Raw genomic sequence first — 18,334 nt, 5'->3', positions numbered from 1 at the left:
ATAGCAAATTTCAGAGTAACATTATTGCATTACGTGTACAATTTTGAGATCATATTATACACCATACCTAGGCTAAATGGCTGTGTATACACCTATTTTGTAATTCATTTTAAAGAACGCATTTTTTCCCCATAATCCTTCATGGTTACTATGTGCCTATTTCCCATCACATGAAGTTTTGGCACTGGTAAAGGATTCTGGTCTCTCGTTCTTAACCATGTATTTATTTCCACAAAATTATCAAAATTTAATCCACTCCGTATGTTATATGTTCATGGTTTACTTTTAGCTGTTTTGGAGAAGTGAGTACATTTTTACTAAAATTGTGTTAATCTTTCCACTCTTTTGATTTTCATTTGTAGTGGTGTGCGTTCATATATGTTGTTTGTGTTAGCATGATGAAAGCCTTGTGGTTGAGGTTTTTTTGTTACTGTAATTTGTATTGTGTGTTTTCTAGTAAGTTAATTATTCAGTCCTCTTCAAAGATAAGAAGACGAAATTGTAATATCAGGTAAGAGGAAAATATAAATGTTATAGCTTTGATTACACTGAACATTTTGTTTTGTAGTACACGACATGTGGTGGTCGTACTGTACAGCCGAACTCGCAGCCAATGCAGTTTGCACCCTGGCAGTTTGCTGGCGCATCCCTCCCCCAGGGCATCACGTGGGCTACAACTGCCCCAGGAGGAATACAGTCCCCTGCGGCACTGCTCACACCCAACCAGATCTTCATTCGAGGGCAGCAGGATGGTACAGGCATGTTCATCCAAAGTCCACCACCACAGATCCAGTCACATAATCGTACGTATTATGTAAATACACTAGAGCTTCTTTCACATGCAGTTTGGATATAAACGATGTAGCATGTCTACTTTGTGTGCACTCAAAAGTTAAATTCAATAAGAATCTCTTTCCAGTTTTATATTGAACATGAAAAGGGAAAAGGTACGAGGGATGCAATTGGACTACTACAAACAACTGGTGAAAGATACCTCGAGAAGAATAAAGAAGTGTATAAGTATTTGTAGACTTAGAAAAGGCATTTGACAGAATGGATTGGAAGAAACTTATGGAGATTCTGAAGAAAATAGACGTGGATTGGAAAGAGAGGCTGTTTTGTAATCTTTATATGAAACAATGGGTTAGAAAGTCAGGATATAAGAAGAAATGTCTGAAGAAAGTGAAATAGGGAGAGAAGTGTGACAAGGATGCCTTTATCACTTACCCTATTCAAAATATACTTGGAGAAATTACATAAGTTAGGTCAGATGCAGCAGTGTTCATGAGTAAGATAGTTATATATAATAAAAGTAATATAATACAGTTATATGAACACTTTTTAATGATTGAATAAAATTAATAAAATCAGTTAAAAACCATACATGTTTCGGAGGAATGCTCCTCCGAAGCTACGTTACACGGTCGAACATCTGTACCAGCGTCGTGGTACTAACCCTGAAGATGGAGGAGCATTCCTCCGAAACATGTATGGTTTTTAACCGATTTTATTAATTTTATTCAATCATTAAAAAGTGTTCATATAATTGCATTATATTACTTTTATTATATATAACTATATACTTGGAGAATTTAGTGAGGAACTGTTTTCAGAACATGGGGACGGGTGATAGTAGGAGGAAGAAGAATTGTGCATAAGATTTACTGATGACATGGCATTGTTAGCAGAAGAAGAGACAATACTAAGGGATTTGCTACTGGGGTTAAATGACACCTGTGAGCAGTATGGGATGAAAATAAATGCAAACAAGACGAACACAAAGTTTGTTGGAAGAAAAATGAAGAAGCTAAACTTGCAAATACTAGAGCAAGTGGACAGTTTCAAATGCTTTAGTTGTAATGCCTACTATAATTAGTAACATAAGTTGCTGCCGGAAGTCAAAAGGAGAATAGCAATGACAAAGGAAGCTTCTGTGGACCTCTGGAAAAATAACTAAGGAAGAGACTAGTGAAGTGCTTTGTTGGAGTGTGATATTGTATGGGGGAGAAACACGGACATTTCAGCAAAGTGAAGAGAAGCGACTAGAAGCATTTGAAATGTGGATATGGAGAAGAATGGAGCATGTGAAATGGACAGATAAAATAAGAAATGAAGCTGTGTTGGAAAGAGTGGGTGAAGAAAGAATGATTCTGAAACTGATCAGGAAGAGACAAAGAAATTGGTTGAGTCACTGGCTGAGAAGAAACTGCCAACTGAAGGATGCAGTGGAAGGAATGGTGAACAGGAGAAGAGTTTGGGGCAGAAGACAATATTAGGTGATAGACTACATTAAGATACAGGCTATGAATTATTATGTGGAGACAAGAGGAAGGCAGAAAATAGGAAAGATTGGAGAATGCTGGGTTTACAGTGAAAGACCTGCCCTTGGGCAGGCATGGAGTTGGGCAACAAAAACTATGACAGTTATTGAAACTATGATGATCAAATCAGTTAACATAGCAACAACCAATCTACATATTCATATATTTTATGTTATAACTTGAAAAAAAATGTGTTGGCAAGAAATATCACTTCTTAACACTATCACATTGATTTAATTTAATTGCAGTGTTTCTCAAACTTTCAGACGAGCAACCTCCCCTGCAAAATGTGTGTTAATTTTTCTCAGGAAGTGTTTTTTATTCATTTTGTACACATTGTTATTTTATTTCGCAACCTCCATATGATAACATGACTTCCCGTATGGGAAATGCTGATTTAATAGAAATATAAAGTTCATTATATTTTATGTAGGAAGCTGAATAAATGCTGTAAAATTCATTAAACCAATCTCGTGTATTGATGGGACGCTACATTTATGTATCAATTTTGACACTGAAATTAACAGCTAATGAGTATGTATTACTGCCGCGTTTTCCTCATTAGCCACTGGCATATGAAAGCAAAATACTAACAATAACAAATGTAGGCCCATTCGAATTCGCAGAAAGCTAGGTTGCTACCTCTTATTTCAGTCCTGATGTTGTACTTTCCATTACATTAGGCTGGATACTGAAAGTATATACTGTATTGCAACTCTGGGACTTTCTCCACTTATGGAGATGACGAGTAGCTCTCACAACGAAATCTTCTATTGCTATTCGTGGAAGTAAAAATATGATTGGAGCAGCCAGACTAAAGGTAGGTGCTCACTTACCGGAAAAATTCGTTTGTTGCGTTCAGATTTTTGTTATAGTATTGCTGACTTGTCCGCATTTCCGAATGAATCATCAAATAGTGTGGTAATTTACTGCTGGAGCACATTATTTCATTGTAGCGTTCTGAACTGAGCCTAGAAATAAAATGAGCAGCTCTGTAACTAACTATGAAGGACATATCTGGTTAATTTAGTATTTTGCCAATCTCATTCCGTATGTTCTTTCTCCATATTACATTGCTATAATTATAATTTCATAAATTATAAAGCTTTTCATACTGTTGGACTTAATAAGGTAAGCTTCGCGTCATCCATTTCATTATAATTACCTTCAATATTACCGCGATTGGAGGCCTTGCAATCGATATATTTGCCATGATCTTTCTTATTTAGATCTTGACCCATACGGAAATCCATTTAGAATTCTCTGGTCAGAATTCTGAATGGAATCCGGTCATGCAGACAGAGATGATACGGCCAAGTGGGCGATGCTCCATTTAAAATAAGAATAAAAATCCGAATTTGACTGCTTCATGGTCTGTTGGTCAGCATGCTGGCTTCCAGATCAGAAGGTCCCGGGTTCGATTCCCAGGCTCGTCTCTCGGTGAATTTTTCTTGAAGAAGAGGAATTCCCTGGGTGTCTAGAGTCTGGAAATTTGTATGAATGTGAGTGTGAGTGTGCGAGGTTAATATTAATTAACCAATCATCACAAATATAAAAATACATCAGGACTGTCGCTGGGCAGTAACCTGAACACACGTTTCAGCGTCACATTGTTGACAAGTAACTCCATCTGTTAGCACAACCATAAAGCATCTAATAGATGCTATAGAGTTACCAACAACGGAAAAAAAAAAATCCGAATGTGGCAAACAAATTTTTTCTGATAAGTGAGCATCTAGCTTAAAACATTGTTACCACTAAATGTACAACAAGAAAGACTTTGCCAGTCGTTAACGAGGAAAATACGGAATTATAATAAGGATAGTGTGAAAATATGTAAAATTATTGTAATGTGGAAAGAAATATTGTTTTCAGAAGAGATTGTATGCTTTCAGCCACAATAGCAACTCCAGCAGCAATGCCCAGTGTGCAGCAAATGACAGGGAAGCCTAGGCAGACTATGGATATGTTGACCAACATCCAGCCAAAGACAGCTGTTCCCAGGGCGCAGTCTAACATCCTGCCCTCTGTGGTGGGTTCACCAAATATCCGCCCTGCCAGCTCCGTGTCCACTCAGACAGGTGGCTCAACACAGATGAATGCCACGTCGACCCAAGTACAAACACAGAAGGCACAAACCAAGGTACACAGCAAAGAATATAAGGGAATCTGTTGAGAATTTCCATTGTTACTATAAAACATGTAAACGTTTGGTTTGCAAATTTTATTCCATAATAAAATTTTTTTCCTCATTGAATTACAATATGTCATGGTAATGAGCATAGCCAAATATTGCAGAATGGAATAAGTGACACAAATATATTAACATTATTTAGTAGCCTATGTAAATAACTTAAATCAGTGAACGAAATATAAATTAATATTTGAAATTAGTTTTTAGTAAACAGATTTTTCATTTCATACATCCATATATAAAATCTGATTTTTTATTGTCAATATTCTTGAAAATTGTCACCTATTTGCTACTAACATTCAGTTTTTTGTTTTTGTTTAGTCAACTGTCCGAACCTCACAAGTGATACCAACAAGGCACCACTTATGAGGCAACTAGGCCAGGCGATAATGGGCCACGCTGGCCAGTTCCTTTCCCCCCCCCCCCCCCTCCATTGCATACATCAGTTAGCTACATATTACACTAATCAGACTTCAGATGCATACAAACAATTATTCTTCTTCTGAAACATATCATCAAGTGCCTGATAATAGATATACATATCAACCAGAACCTCTGTGCGGGGGGGAGGGGATGTGCGTGTGTGTGCGTGCTTTTTGTGTTTATGTGTCGCGCGCCCCTCTCCTGGCTTAGTTGTCTCATGAGTGAGGCCTTATTGGAGTCGCTTATGGAGGTTCAAACCTGTCTTCGCACAGTTGACTAAACAACACTGTACAGGAAGTATTTTGTGGTATGATACTCTGAAATAAGAGAAAGTAAATTGTTCTTGACTTAGGGGAGAGTCGGGTAGTATCGGACATCGGGTAATATCGGACAGTGAGTTTCTTTCATCTACCACACGATGATAGAACCTGATTGACATGGTTACATTTCTGTGATGTCGCAAAGAGAAACGTAACCATGTCATTCAGGTGCTACCATATGGTGGTAGATATAAGAAACGCACTATCCGATACTATCCGATGTCCGATACTACCCGACTCTCCCCTATGTAAGGCCATAGTTTTGACAATACGAAACTATTTTCTGTATGTTTTAAGGTGTCAGTGAAATTTTATGATGTCTTCCATTTTGAGGTACTTTCAGGTTTTAGTGGACTTCATAATAAATTTGTAAGCGTTAGTGATTATTTAGCCAATATGCAAATCCCTTCCATATGTATTGAATTTGATCTGTGTGCTGTATATTGGGACTATCAGAACACTGAAATTACAGAGTTTAGGAAGGAAACTTATGCTGTTGATATGTTTATTGAAAAAACTTTGTCTTGCTTCGTTTCTAGGTTCGAACAAAACCTGCTGTAAGTCGCACCTCTCCCGCACCAGGAGGCACTACACAAAAAGCTGATGCTGCCAACCAAACGAAACCCCAGGCAATCAGTCCTGCATCACAAAATCAGCAGATGGGTGGCACAAAGTAAGTGATTTTTGGAATTTTGCTATTACTGCTTTCAACAGATGTCATTGTCGTTATTTTTCTGTGCCAGCACTTGACATTGATTCATCTTTCAACAGATGTTATTGCGGTTATTTTCCAGGTCAGGCACTTGACATCGATTCATTAACTCTTTTTGATCAAATTTTGGCCTACCTGAATTTTGTTTCTAGGTCTGTCCACCATCAATGTCATTGTCATCAGAATCACGTCATTGTTACTTCATCACTATCACCACTGCTTTAATTGCCACCACTCTCACTTTAATCACTACCATTGTTGGTTACCAGACATAAAGTCCAGGATTATAATGTCCATACGTCAAAATGCCCATGGAATAATGTCCATGTTAAATCGTCCAGAGTCAAAATGCCCATAGTTCTATAATGTCCACTTCACTCTGATGTCCAGAGTCATAATGTCCATAACTCTATAATGTACACTATATCCATTGTTCAAGGTAGTTATAGTAATCTATGTAAAAAATTTTCAAGTACAGAACTAACCAGAACTGAAATTTTTGAAGATGGAACGAAATCCTCAGTTAGTGCCATCACAGAAGGGTAAGCCACTTCTTTCTTTTCGTGGCTACCTGTACCAACATCATGACTTTAATAGAGAGAGGACAAAAATATATTGGCGATCCAGGGAAAGAAAATTTGTAATGCTGCAATGATAACTAACAGCAACCTGGATAACATTCGGGTTTTGCGGGATGGCATAGATAGGCATTTACATAGTGTTGATGTAGCAGGTATAGAAGTAAAGTGCATCTTGAACCGTGTTAAGGCAAGAGGAAGAGCGTTGGCTGTACATCATCCATCCATTTGGCGATTTATACAGTGCCTAAAGCACGAAGAAAATGAAATTTGGAGACAAATATTGCAAGAAAGAGGGGGGGCATACACAAACAAATTAAAGAGTCGATGAATAAAACGTATTTGACGAATCAAAGAAAAATTCTCCAGATTGTGAGAAACTACTGTACAACAGGTACAAGGAAAATGGAGAAATTCTCATATAGCTACCTTAAAAGTATTGGATACCATCTTAAAAGTGGGGATCAGGTTCCTGATGATTAATAACTTATTTGTACGAGTTATGGAATAAAATTTATTGTGTTCTATTCAAGCAGAATTTTCCTTTGAACTTGGACATTATGGACTTTGACACTATGGACACTTTCACCTTACGAACGTTTTATCATATGGTCTTTCTGTCGTATGGACATTTAGTACATGGACATTTTCACTGTATGGGCATTTTGACAATATGAACATTTTGACCTTATGGAGGTTTTATCATATGGACATTCTGTAGTATGGACTATATACGGTGGAAGCCCATTGTCACCATAATTACTATCACCACCACCACTGCCATCGTCATTGTCAAGGTTTGGCTTTATCTAGATTCTAAATATCCAATTTTTAAGATGTCATACTCACAGTTCTCGATACACTAATGTTTGCCGACGATCAGGTTATTATTGCTAAAACAGAGGATGCTTTACAAAGAGCCATTTATAATTTGCAAATAATTGCAATATGGAAATCTCAAAAGAGAAAACAAAAGTCATGGCATTTTCGGGAGAGAACCCAATTCCAAGTAAGATCATGATAAATAATACTTTAATTGAGCGTGTTAACTCATTTAACTATTTAGGTTATAACCTCTCTTACATCACTGATGAAGATATGTCAAACAAAATATCTAAATTTATAAAAATCACTGGCGTCATTAATGCCGTCTTCAAATCCTCCCATGTTCAGAAACATACAAGGCTAAAGGTATATAAAACACTAGCTCGACCGGTCCTCACTTACGGTAGTGAGGCATGGACAATCAGAAAAGCTGATGAGCAAAGGCTGACGACAGCTGAAATGAGGTTCATGAGACGAACAGCGGGATGCTCTTTGCTGGAACACCGTAAAAATGTGGACATATTGCAGGAACTCAAAATGGATCCTATAGTTAATTTTGTTCAACAATATCGACTTCAGTGGAAAAAACATGTCGAAAGGATGGATCGCACTAGATGGCCTAAACAGATTCTTACTTATGTACCAAGAGGAAAGAGGAAATTGGGAAGACCACGAAAGCGCTGGCATGAGACCGTAACAGATCCTGTAGGGTCTAATACGTGAGGGATATGATGATGAAGATGTCATACTTCTCTGATCATCTAGTCTGTATTAGATCAATATAACAAAGTCACAATTTATTAATTATTTACTACATTTCTTTCCCTCTATTCCTGTAATTTACACATAATTAGTGAGAATTGTTTTATCTGTGCCAGGATGATTCTAACAAGTACAGGAACGGCTGTGTCAGTGGGGACGACGACAATGGTTGCAGCAGGTTCACCTGTTTCTGCTGAGAAGGCACAACAGACAGTTGTGCCACAAAGTAAAGGAATACAGCAGCAACAGCAACAACAACAACAGCAGCAGCAGCAGCAACAACAACAACAACAGCAGCAGCAGCAGCAGCAACAACAGCAGCAGCAGCAGCAACAGGCGGCAACACTACAGCAACAGGCTCAGCCACAACAACAGCAACAATTGCAGCAGCAGCAGTTGAATATGCAGCAGCCACAACAGCAGATTCAACAGCAGCCACAGTTACAACACTTCCCACAACAGCAGCAGCAGCAAGCACAGCAGGCCCAAGCTCAGCCACTGGCTCAGCAGCAACAGCAGCCACCACAACAACAACAACAACAAGTGCAGCAATCTCAGCAACCAACGCAGCAGAAGCCTGTTATGGGTGAGTACAGTTTTATACCTGTACAAAGTATAGTAGTGTCACTGTTATTTCCGGCATGACTCCTCCTCTTTGCTTACACCTTAGGAAGTAAAGGCTCTATAAAGTCTAGGTAGGTATCGTTCTCCATTTTTGTCCTTTTGTTGCCAAGCTACCAGACAAGGAATCTATTTGCCGCACCGTAAATATTATTATGTCGTAGCTCCTATGTAATAAATCAAACACACTGTAATTGAGCAAATAATTGAGTGGCAAATAATGTCCTCGTGTGCTTTCTGTGAACGCTAACGAAAGAACAAAAATGGCGGGCGATTATATTAAGTATTTATCAAGCCTTAGGAAGTGCATAACATCCTCAGCAGCAAATGAGAAGACACATACTTTTAAATGTAGCCGACCTGCAACGTGATTGGCTGTCGGAAATAAGAACGATGGGACTATAGTGATTTTGTATTATATCTTCTGTTGGTGACTGACCATTGGGTTTCGAGTATTGAGTGTTAATAAAGCAAAACAAAATACATCTGGTTGCTTTGAGCCCAGCAGAAGCGTTGGAAAAGCTCTGAACTGTGACAGCTCTGGAAAAATCGCTGTGACAGATAATAGCGATTTTGTCATAATGTGATTTTTGTGTTCGGATGATTCTTGGCGATTGCAGGTCTCAACTTGTCTGGGTTCTTCAAATATTCAATTCGTGGTCATTTTACAGAATTAAGGAATATAACTAATCTTTGCAAGGGGTATTTATATCAGAACAAAGACAAAATGAATCCAAACATTGTGATCAAAAGATATAGAACAGCTCGTAATGTACCGAACACGAATCTTCGTTTTGAGACCCAAACCATTACTTCTAACTGGTGACCGGTGATGTGTCCAGTATTCTCTTTCACATATTCCATAACATTCAGCATTATTGAGTTTTTATAGAAATCAGTAACGGGGGTTGTAAATTGTTAAATTCATCTAAGTTAATCGCCTTTAGCAATATGGACTACAAATTAGTACTATATTTAATCAAAACATTTCAGTGTTTTCCATCACGAGTCGGATATGTTTATGTTCATTGCTCTTCTGTGAATTGAATTGATATATCGCTACCATATCTTAATATCAACAACAGTGATTAGTGCCACGAGTATACTAAAAACAAAACACACTCTGACTTGCGTTACCACGATGCGCCCCAAGAATGTTTACGAAGATAAGTCATTACGGCTACAGTATCAGAGTTGCTCTCGTTAACCTTTAGAGTGGAATGATAGTTAATTAGATCCCAGATATGTTGTCTCTTCAAGTTAATCTTCTGACTTGCAGTTGTCTGGACTGTAGACTGTCATATACGTACATCTGTAGCCATGGCTATGAATCACATATTGCTTGGAGAAGACGATTTCTCGGAGCTGTGATTTTGGAACTATAGTCACAGCCGGAACCAGTGACAAATCTGTCACAGAAACAAAATCACAGGTCTTCAAATCACACCCCATCACTACTTCTAATCAGGGATTTCCCCACTTTGCAGTGGCTGCAGTGTCTATTGTATTCCTCTGAGAATCTGCGATAGGATTTTTATATGCTCAAATATAAGTAAGTACAGTGCATATCCCTTTCAGTTCTTCGGTAAACAATTTTGGCATTCACATGGATAATAATCTCAACTGGGACATGCAAATCACAGAAACCTGTAGAAAAGTATATTCTATTATCCATGTGCTAAAAAGGATAAATGTTCATCTTCCCTCTTGCTTAAAAAAGTCCCTTGTGCAGACGCTTGTATTTACCTATTTTGACTATGCTGACATTTTACTGACTGACCTTTCCAGCAATGACAAAACGAAACTTCAACATGCTCATAATTTGTGTGTACGTTTTGTAAACAATGTTCATAAATATGATCATATTACTCCATCCCTGGAAACAATAGGTTGGCTTAAACTAGATAAGAAAAGAAATTTACATTCACTTCTCTTCGAAATCTTGAACTCTTCTATTCCTTCGCACCTGTCATCTCACTTCACTTACCTTTCTTCCCACCACAATCTGAACACACGCTCTCGCCATGAGACAATATTAACAATACCATCCCATCGCACCTCCTCATACTCATCCTCTTTCACAATAGCCATGCCAAGACTCTGGAATTCGTTACCTGCTAGCATCATGGACTGTCGAAATAAAATTGAATTCAAATGCAAACTTACTAGGCACTTGGCCAGTAATTGAGACTCGTTCAGACATGGCTTCTTGTAAATAGTTCTCTTAATCTATCACAAAATATTTCAATATCCGGTAATTTCATCTCTATAGAATTTTGTTATTCTAGGTTTAATTTGTAATTCAGTAAATACAAAAATATTTTTTGTTCTTAACTTCTGTGATAAAATGTCTAGCTTTCATTAATCAGGTAATTTGTCGTACTTTAATTTGTATTGTAATTGTGATTGTAAATGTAATATTAATTGTAATTTTATTGTTCATATTATAGTTGTAATCCCCTGGTAGAGGGGCAGAGAAGGCCTGACGGCTTTATCTCTACCAGGTTAAATAAATAAATAAATAAATAAATAAATAAATAAATAAATAAATAAATAAATACTAAATATTTTAAATTCTGTTCTTGGAAGCATTGAAAACCAGCCAGAAAATGACAGCAGTGTCGGAAGAAATTTAAGTGATGTCTTTATTGTAATTGCAGCGGCCATGACGACAATGCAAGCCCAGACCGTGCAAGTCGCTGCAGCTCCAGTGGCCCAGCAGCAAATCACACAGCAGACGACGACCACAACTGTTGCAACTGCACCAGTGCCTCAGATGGGTACAACACCACCGCCTGAACGTCCTGTCATGCCTGTGGTGTCAATGGCTCCTGTTCCTGCACCCATGCCTCTGCAGACGACTCTCCCCATCCCCAGCATGCAGCAGTGTGCTCCATTAGCCCCGACAGTGGCCAGTCCGAACATGATAGTCGCCCCAACCGCGCCCCAGATCCAGTCAGTTCAGCCACAGCAGCACTCACCAGCCCAGCCTCAGCTTCAGACTCAGGTAAATGATGCACTCTGATGGTCGTCGTCGTCGTCATCATCGTCATCCTCATCATCATCATCATCATCATCATCATCATCATGGCGACGGTGATATAACCTCTGCAGTTGCGAGCATCGTTAAATAAACCATAACATTTTAACATCATCATTATCATCATCATCATCATCATCTGGAGCTATGTAGTTCACTTCCCTTGGCACACCAAGGGCCTGTGGTGTAAGATTACCAGACGTCCCCATTTCCCAGGGACAGTCCCCGAATTTTCCTTTCAGTTCCCAGACAAAATTCGTTCCTGGAATGTCTCTGGATTTCATTGTTATAGCCGCGACGCTGTTATTCCCGGCGCGACTCCTCCTCTTTGCTTACGTCTTAGGACGTGAAGGCTCTATAAAGTCTAGGTAGGTAGTATCGTTCGTCATTTTTGTTCTTTTGTTGCCGAGCTACCATACGAGGAATCTATTTGCCATACCGTTAAACATTATCATGTTGTAGTTCCTATGATAATAAATCATACGCACTGTAATTCAGCAAATAATTGAGCGGCAAATAACTTCTTCGTGTGCTTTCTGCGAACGCCAACGAAAGGGCCAAAATGGCGGGCGATTATGTTAAGTATTTATCCAGCCTTAAGAAATGAATAACGTCTTCATAAGCAAATCACAAGACACACACATTTAAACATAGCCGACCTGCAACGCGATTGGCTGCCGGAAATTAGAGCGACAGGACTATAATTATCAATATGGTTTAATCAGTGGCATATGCAGACTTTTGTCAAGGAACGGGACATTATTCAAATTGTTCACAATTTACATTATCGAAATTTTAAATTTTGTGTATTATTATTATTATTATTATTATTATTATTATTATTATTATTATTATTATTATTATTATTAAAAATATGAATTGTCAAATGCACAAAACATGTAACAACCATTTCACAATAAAGTCAGAACTCAAACTAACGAACGAGTGAATAGTGCTCTTAAAATAAGTTTTAAAATCGACAATGCACAATATTTAACATCTGCATTGCAGAACTGTCAAAATAACCATTTCAATATGTTTCACCACAAGTTAAATTTCATATTGTGTTGGCGTCATTTTATTACAAGTTCGGTACTAGGCTGTAGGTCTTTCTATAATAAAAATAGCACTGTTATAATTCGAACATGCCGCAGCACCAAGCACAGGGATTATATTGAAGGAGGGGAAGGAGGACTATGTCTTATGTCGATGTAGATTTTGTTAATCTGACAGTGAAAAATTAGGGAAGAGAAATCGATTATGGATAAAAAAAAATATTTAAATCTAAATATGTAATTTTTTTTAAAAAGTTCAAGGTGGGAGTTCAAACCCAGTACTCCCCTTTCTTGCGTACGTTCCTGGGTTTAATGATCCTTGCATATTGCTGTGATAAATTTTACTAATGCAACTTTGCTGCTTTTTCTTGATGTCATAATCAAAACTGAAGGTGAGGACGTAACTGCAGTCAAGTCTTTCGTCGTTGTTGTTACTGTTGTTTTCTAATGCCAGGCGTTTGACAATAAAGTCATTTGACCTCTTGCACTCCAATACTTTTCAAAGATATTATCATGGCCAGCCACTGAAGCACAGATTTTGAGGTGTTCCGAATCCATCTCTTGGTCTGAGTCGCACAATGGGCAGATAGGGGACTGATATAGTCTTTCGTTGTTCATCATCATCATCATCATCATCATCATCAACCACAGGGATTAGCCCTATTGGCCTGTTCCGTCTGCAAAGTTTATGTCGTCTATCTATCTTGTTGGTCTACCAACATTTCTTGCAACTCCTAGTACCCCTTTTGTTTACTAATCATTCAGTCGCTAACAGCCATCCTGGCAGGTCTAAAAGACAAATGAAACAGAAGCTGAGATCCAGAACATTAAATGTCTCATATATCAACATACAGTAGCTTACCAGAATTATGTTTTAATAGTATTAAGACACTATAGAGCTTTCAAAACTGCTTGGCTATCAGGATGTATCAGTACCAAATTGTGTGTGTATCCAATGCCAACCACTTCATTTACGTCATTCGGGTTCCGCATATTGCGGATAGATGGCAGGACTGTGTTCTATTTTCAAGTTGCACTCTACTTTGGTGGGCCACACTGTGCATGATTTTATCTGTGGAGAATTACGTCGTGTACTAGGGTGAGTGTATGTGTAAGTGTAGTGTAGGGAATGAGTGAGGAAGATAAGGAAGGAAGAAGGGAAAATCTGTTGCCTGTTGAATAGCACCAAAGGGACCGTCAGACTTAACGTCCCCATCCAAAGGGACGAATTACTATGAACAGTAACATTTGCCTTCTCTTCATATGCACTGCGGAGAGCTTTGGGATTTAACCCAGGCATATTGGTGCACAATTTAGTGATTAGAAGTTGTGCACCGTCATTCTCCTTGTCCCAAGATAGAAATTTTTACACAAAAATCTCTGACCCTGCCAGGAATCGAACCTAGGACGGCTAGTCTGCGCTACCACAGAGCTAACTTGGCAGACTAGTACCAAATTGTTGTTGCAGTAATTTTGTAGCATAAAATATCTTGTTTCGTATTAACTTAGTACTTTTCTAGAAAAAAGGCACACAATTTACTTAGCTATCTATATTTAAATATTATCAGAAGTCTTAAGTAGTGGTTTGCCTTGAATGTTAATGTTGCTGATTTTTAGTTACATTTGCACGGAAGTCTAGTTTGTCAAGTAATAATTTCTTCAGCAACATTGCTTCAGAAATAATATTCTGGCAGCTGGATAATTTATCTTCTAAATACGAGGTCAGAGTATTACATTTGTTGTTGTTTTAAACACTATAATTATATAATTATCTATTTACTATTACATTTACATCAAATGTGCATCACGTGATTAGTTCGTTATTTCCTTAATAGATGCATAAAATTTATGAACTTTAAAAGTGAAGTAGTGCGAGTACCTGTACGGTATGAAAAATAAACCAAAAATATTATGATGGTAATTGAATTTTCGTTACATTTATCAAGGTGACACGTGATAGAAAAGATAAGTTGGAGGTGGACGTTGGAAAATGTGTGACCTTTACTGACATATGAATAACAATGTTATCTGCGAATGTTACTGTCCTTCAAATTGTTAGTACAATGTGCCCCACTTGCTACCGAACCTGGAATTTATTTTAATAATTCCGTTACTATAGTCGCGACGCTGTTATTCCCGGCGTGACTCCTCCTCTTTGCTTACGTCTTAGGAAGTGAAGGCTCTATAAAGTCTAGGTAGGTAGTATCGTTCGCCATTTTTGTTCTTTCATTGCCTAGCTACCATACGAGGAATCTGTTTGCCACACCGTTAAACATTATCATGTCGTAGCTACTATGATAATAAATCAAACTCACTGTAATTCAGCAAATAATTGAGCGGCAAATAACGTCCTCGTGTGTTATCGAATGCCAACGAAAGGGCCAAAATGGCGGGCGATTATATTAAGTATTTATCCAGCCTTAGGAAATGCATAACGTCTTCATCAGCGAATCACAAGACGCACACGTTTAAATGTAGCTGACCTGCAACTTGATTGGCTGCTGGAAATTAGAGCGACGGGACTATAATGAAGATATTGATCACTGTTGTGTGGTGCAACTTGGAGTATCAACAATGTGCTTGTCAACTGGCTTATTTGTGATTGTTGCGTTGCATGTGTAATTGGTGATTGTGTTTATTCGTAATTCGAGTGTATTGGAAAACAGACTCAATACAGTTAAGTTCGTAGAAAGACAAGTAGTGCAGTTGAAATGAATCGGTATACCGGTACTCTAGAAGAGTGTGTGTTTATTATTCGAGTGTATTGGAAGACAGACTCAATACAGGCATGTCAAAGAGCAGTTCGTAGAGAGATTTGGAGACAACCGATATCCACCAAGTAAGGCCACCATTTGGGCCTTACCAAAGAAACTTGAAACACATGGAACTTTACTGGACAGACATGCAGGAGGTAGAGAACAAATGACACAGGAAACGATAGAGAATGTGAAGGATAGGCTACTGGCGTCTCCCTCTAAATCACTCCGCCAACGTCAGCAAGAAACAGGAATGCCCAAAAGCACTTGCTGCAAAAAAAGCTAAGCTTCACACTTACCGTTTCACTGTGGTGCACGAAAGAAACTGACAAAGTGAAACGAGTACGTTACTGTCAAATGTTCCAAACATTTCTTCAAAATAATCCGACCATTCTGGACTACACTTGGTTCACGGACGAGGCGTGGTTTCACCTGTCGGGATACATAAATAATCATACTTCCCGTATTTGGGCAAGTGAAAACCCCCATATGATACATAAGAGCTCTTTCATTCAGAAAAGATTGGTGTTTGGTGCGCAATATCTCAGCGGCGAATAATTGGCCCCATCTTCTTCAATACAACCATCGCAACAAATGAATACTTTGAAATATTCAATATGCTTATAAATCAACTGGACGACTAGGAACTCACCACGGGATAGTTCCAACAATATGGTGCGACATGCCACACATCAATCGCCAGCATGGCCGAAATTCAGTCCTTTTCCGGTTACCGCGTCACTTCGAAATGGCTTTGGCCACCGTACTCACCTGACCTGACATCACCTGATTTTCCTTTGTGGGGACATCTGAAAGGGACAGTTTATAAGAACAAACCACGAACCATAGACACTTTGAAAGAAAACATCATCACAGAGATCCAGACAATAAACGCGGACATCCTAGTGAAGACATCCGATAATATGGTCCGGCGAATTCAATCTTGCCTTGATGCAAATGGCGAGCACTTCCAGCATCTATTATGATGTCACCACATTTCTCGCAGAATGAGGTAAGGCGTCTTCCAATTTCATTGCAATATCTTCTTTAGTATTGGAATTATTGAAGTAAATTCCGGGTTCGGTAGCAAGTGGGACACGCTGTATAATACTTACTTACAAGAGCAATAATACATTCCACATGATAAAACGTGAAAAACAAACCCATTTTCGTATTTATTTTGTATGTTTTATTGTCGAAAATGAAATAATGGAATTTCGTGACTGATGAATGTGCAGTTTAGCGATATTCGTAAAAAAATGTTTTTAATACAATCGCCAAATTCACAAAAAAAAAAAAAAAACCGGGAAACGAGCAAATTTACGATCGTAAATGTGTCGCCCGAATGAGTTTTGTTCATACCTAAAACAGATTTTATCTTTCTTATTCAACAGAAATTCGTAAAAAAAAAATCGTGAAAAAAGGGTATCCTTACTCAGAGGTGGATTTAGGTATAGTGCCGCCTCTAGGCAGTGCTAAAATTTGCCGCCCCCCAACTCTCACAAACAGTTTATGAGCAGCTATTATGCAAGTCATATTTAGTTTAAATTAGTTTTAAATGAAATGTTACAATTCAGAAAATAACAAATTACTGGAATCAAAAAATACATGCATCTTATTTGTGAATTATGAAGATCTTCTTCGCACTTTCTTCACAGAGAAAGTATTGATGATGTCATCTAGGTCGATCTGACGAAGCACATCACACCCGAAGCAAAGAAATATTATTCATTGTTGAAATAAAATTAATTTGTGAAAGGCAAGCTGTAGTTTATTTTTAATCATTGGTTTTGTTGGTGGTATAATTATTACGAGTATTTCTTACTTCGATAGGAAGTATAAAGTGAATTGAAAAATAAACTCCAACTGCTTTCAGAATAAACCTTTCATATTGAATTATATAGTGCATAATGCTGATAAGTGATTAAATATAGTGTTTTTGACGATCTGAGAGTTGTGGTTACTATTTGTACCGTTGCTTACGAGATTATACAAGCTGGCGCATAGAGCTTGAAAAACGAGTCTGAAGTGGTTCCCTCGTAATGCCAATTCCGCCGCTCGGAGCGCTGTTCTGCCCTATATATTCATAGCAGAACACTTAAAAGACATTGACATTTGGGACATTTAAAGGACTCACCATTGCTTATTAAATGCTTCGTACAATATTTTATGGACAATAGACGTAATTTCCAAACTTCTACTCCTCAATTATATTACAATAAAAGGCTGTCATTCTTGATATTAAAACATATTACATATAAACTGAGGGACTGTCTGCTCTGTACTTCAGTTCATACACCAAACATTTCCGGAAATAAATTAACTTGACATCTTACATATACGCACTATAGCCTACCCTTTTCACCTAATATTATTAATATTGTTATTAAATAAGATATTGCAACTAATTAAGGTACTGCATTATCTTTAATTTCCTTGAATTCATAATTACGCATTTGCAAGAAGGCCTAACTTTTCCCTCTCTTTTTAAAAAAAATACGGACGTCACAATAACTGAGAAGTATAATTATTGCGCGATTTTTTCTTGCAGTGGTGAAAACATTTCAATAGGCCTACTGATTAATCTATTGAGCATAGTAATAGTAAACGCTGTAGAATTTTAGTGCGTGTACGCCTACTTAGCTCTTGTAAAACGAAATTTTCACTTTCACTTTCAACGGAACACTCACTTATATTCACTTATATTCAGTTCTTGTATCTTGCAGT

General features: G+C 37.9%; 1 protein-coding gene across 2 annotated transcripts in view; it reads left to right on the top strand.

Moving 5' to 3' along the window:
• LOC138706544 (polyhomeotic-like protein 1) overlaps window positions 1-18,334 on the top strand; it is a 366,549-nt gene that overhangs the window by 306,167 nt on the left and 42,048 nt on the right. For both annotated transcript variants that reach the window (XM_069835973.1, XM_069835972.1), the window contains 5 exons: window positions 569-803; window positions 4,217-4,464; window positions 5,798-5,931; window positions 8,252-8,721; window positions 11,417-11,763. In XM_069835973.1, the coding sequence (XP_069692074.1) occupies window positions 569-803; window positions 4,217-4,464; window positions 5,798-5,931; window positions 8,252-8,721; window positions 11,417-11,763 (1,434 nt within the window). The remainder of the gene's footprint in view (window positions 1-568; window positions 804-4,216; window positions 4,465-5,797; window positions 5,932-8,251; window positions 8,722-11,416; window positions 11,764-18,334) is intronic.

This window comes from Periplaneta americana, chromosome 9, assembly GCF_040183065.1.
Source record: "Periplaneta americana isolate PAMFEO1 chromosome 9, P.americana_PAMFEO1_priV1, whole genome shotgun sequence".
NCBI classification, from domain to species: Eukaryota; Metazoa; Arthropoda; class Insecta; order Blattodea; family Blattidae; genus Periplaneta; species Periplaneta americana.
Note: the sequence above shows the minus strand (reverse complement) of the source record. Positions and strands in the feature narration are given on the sequence as shown.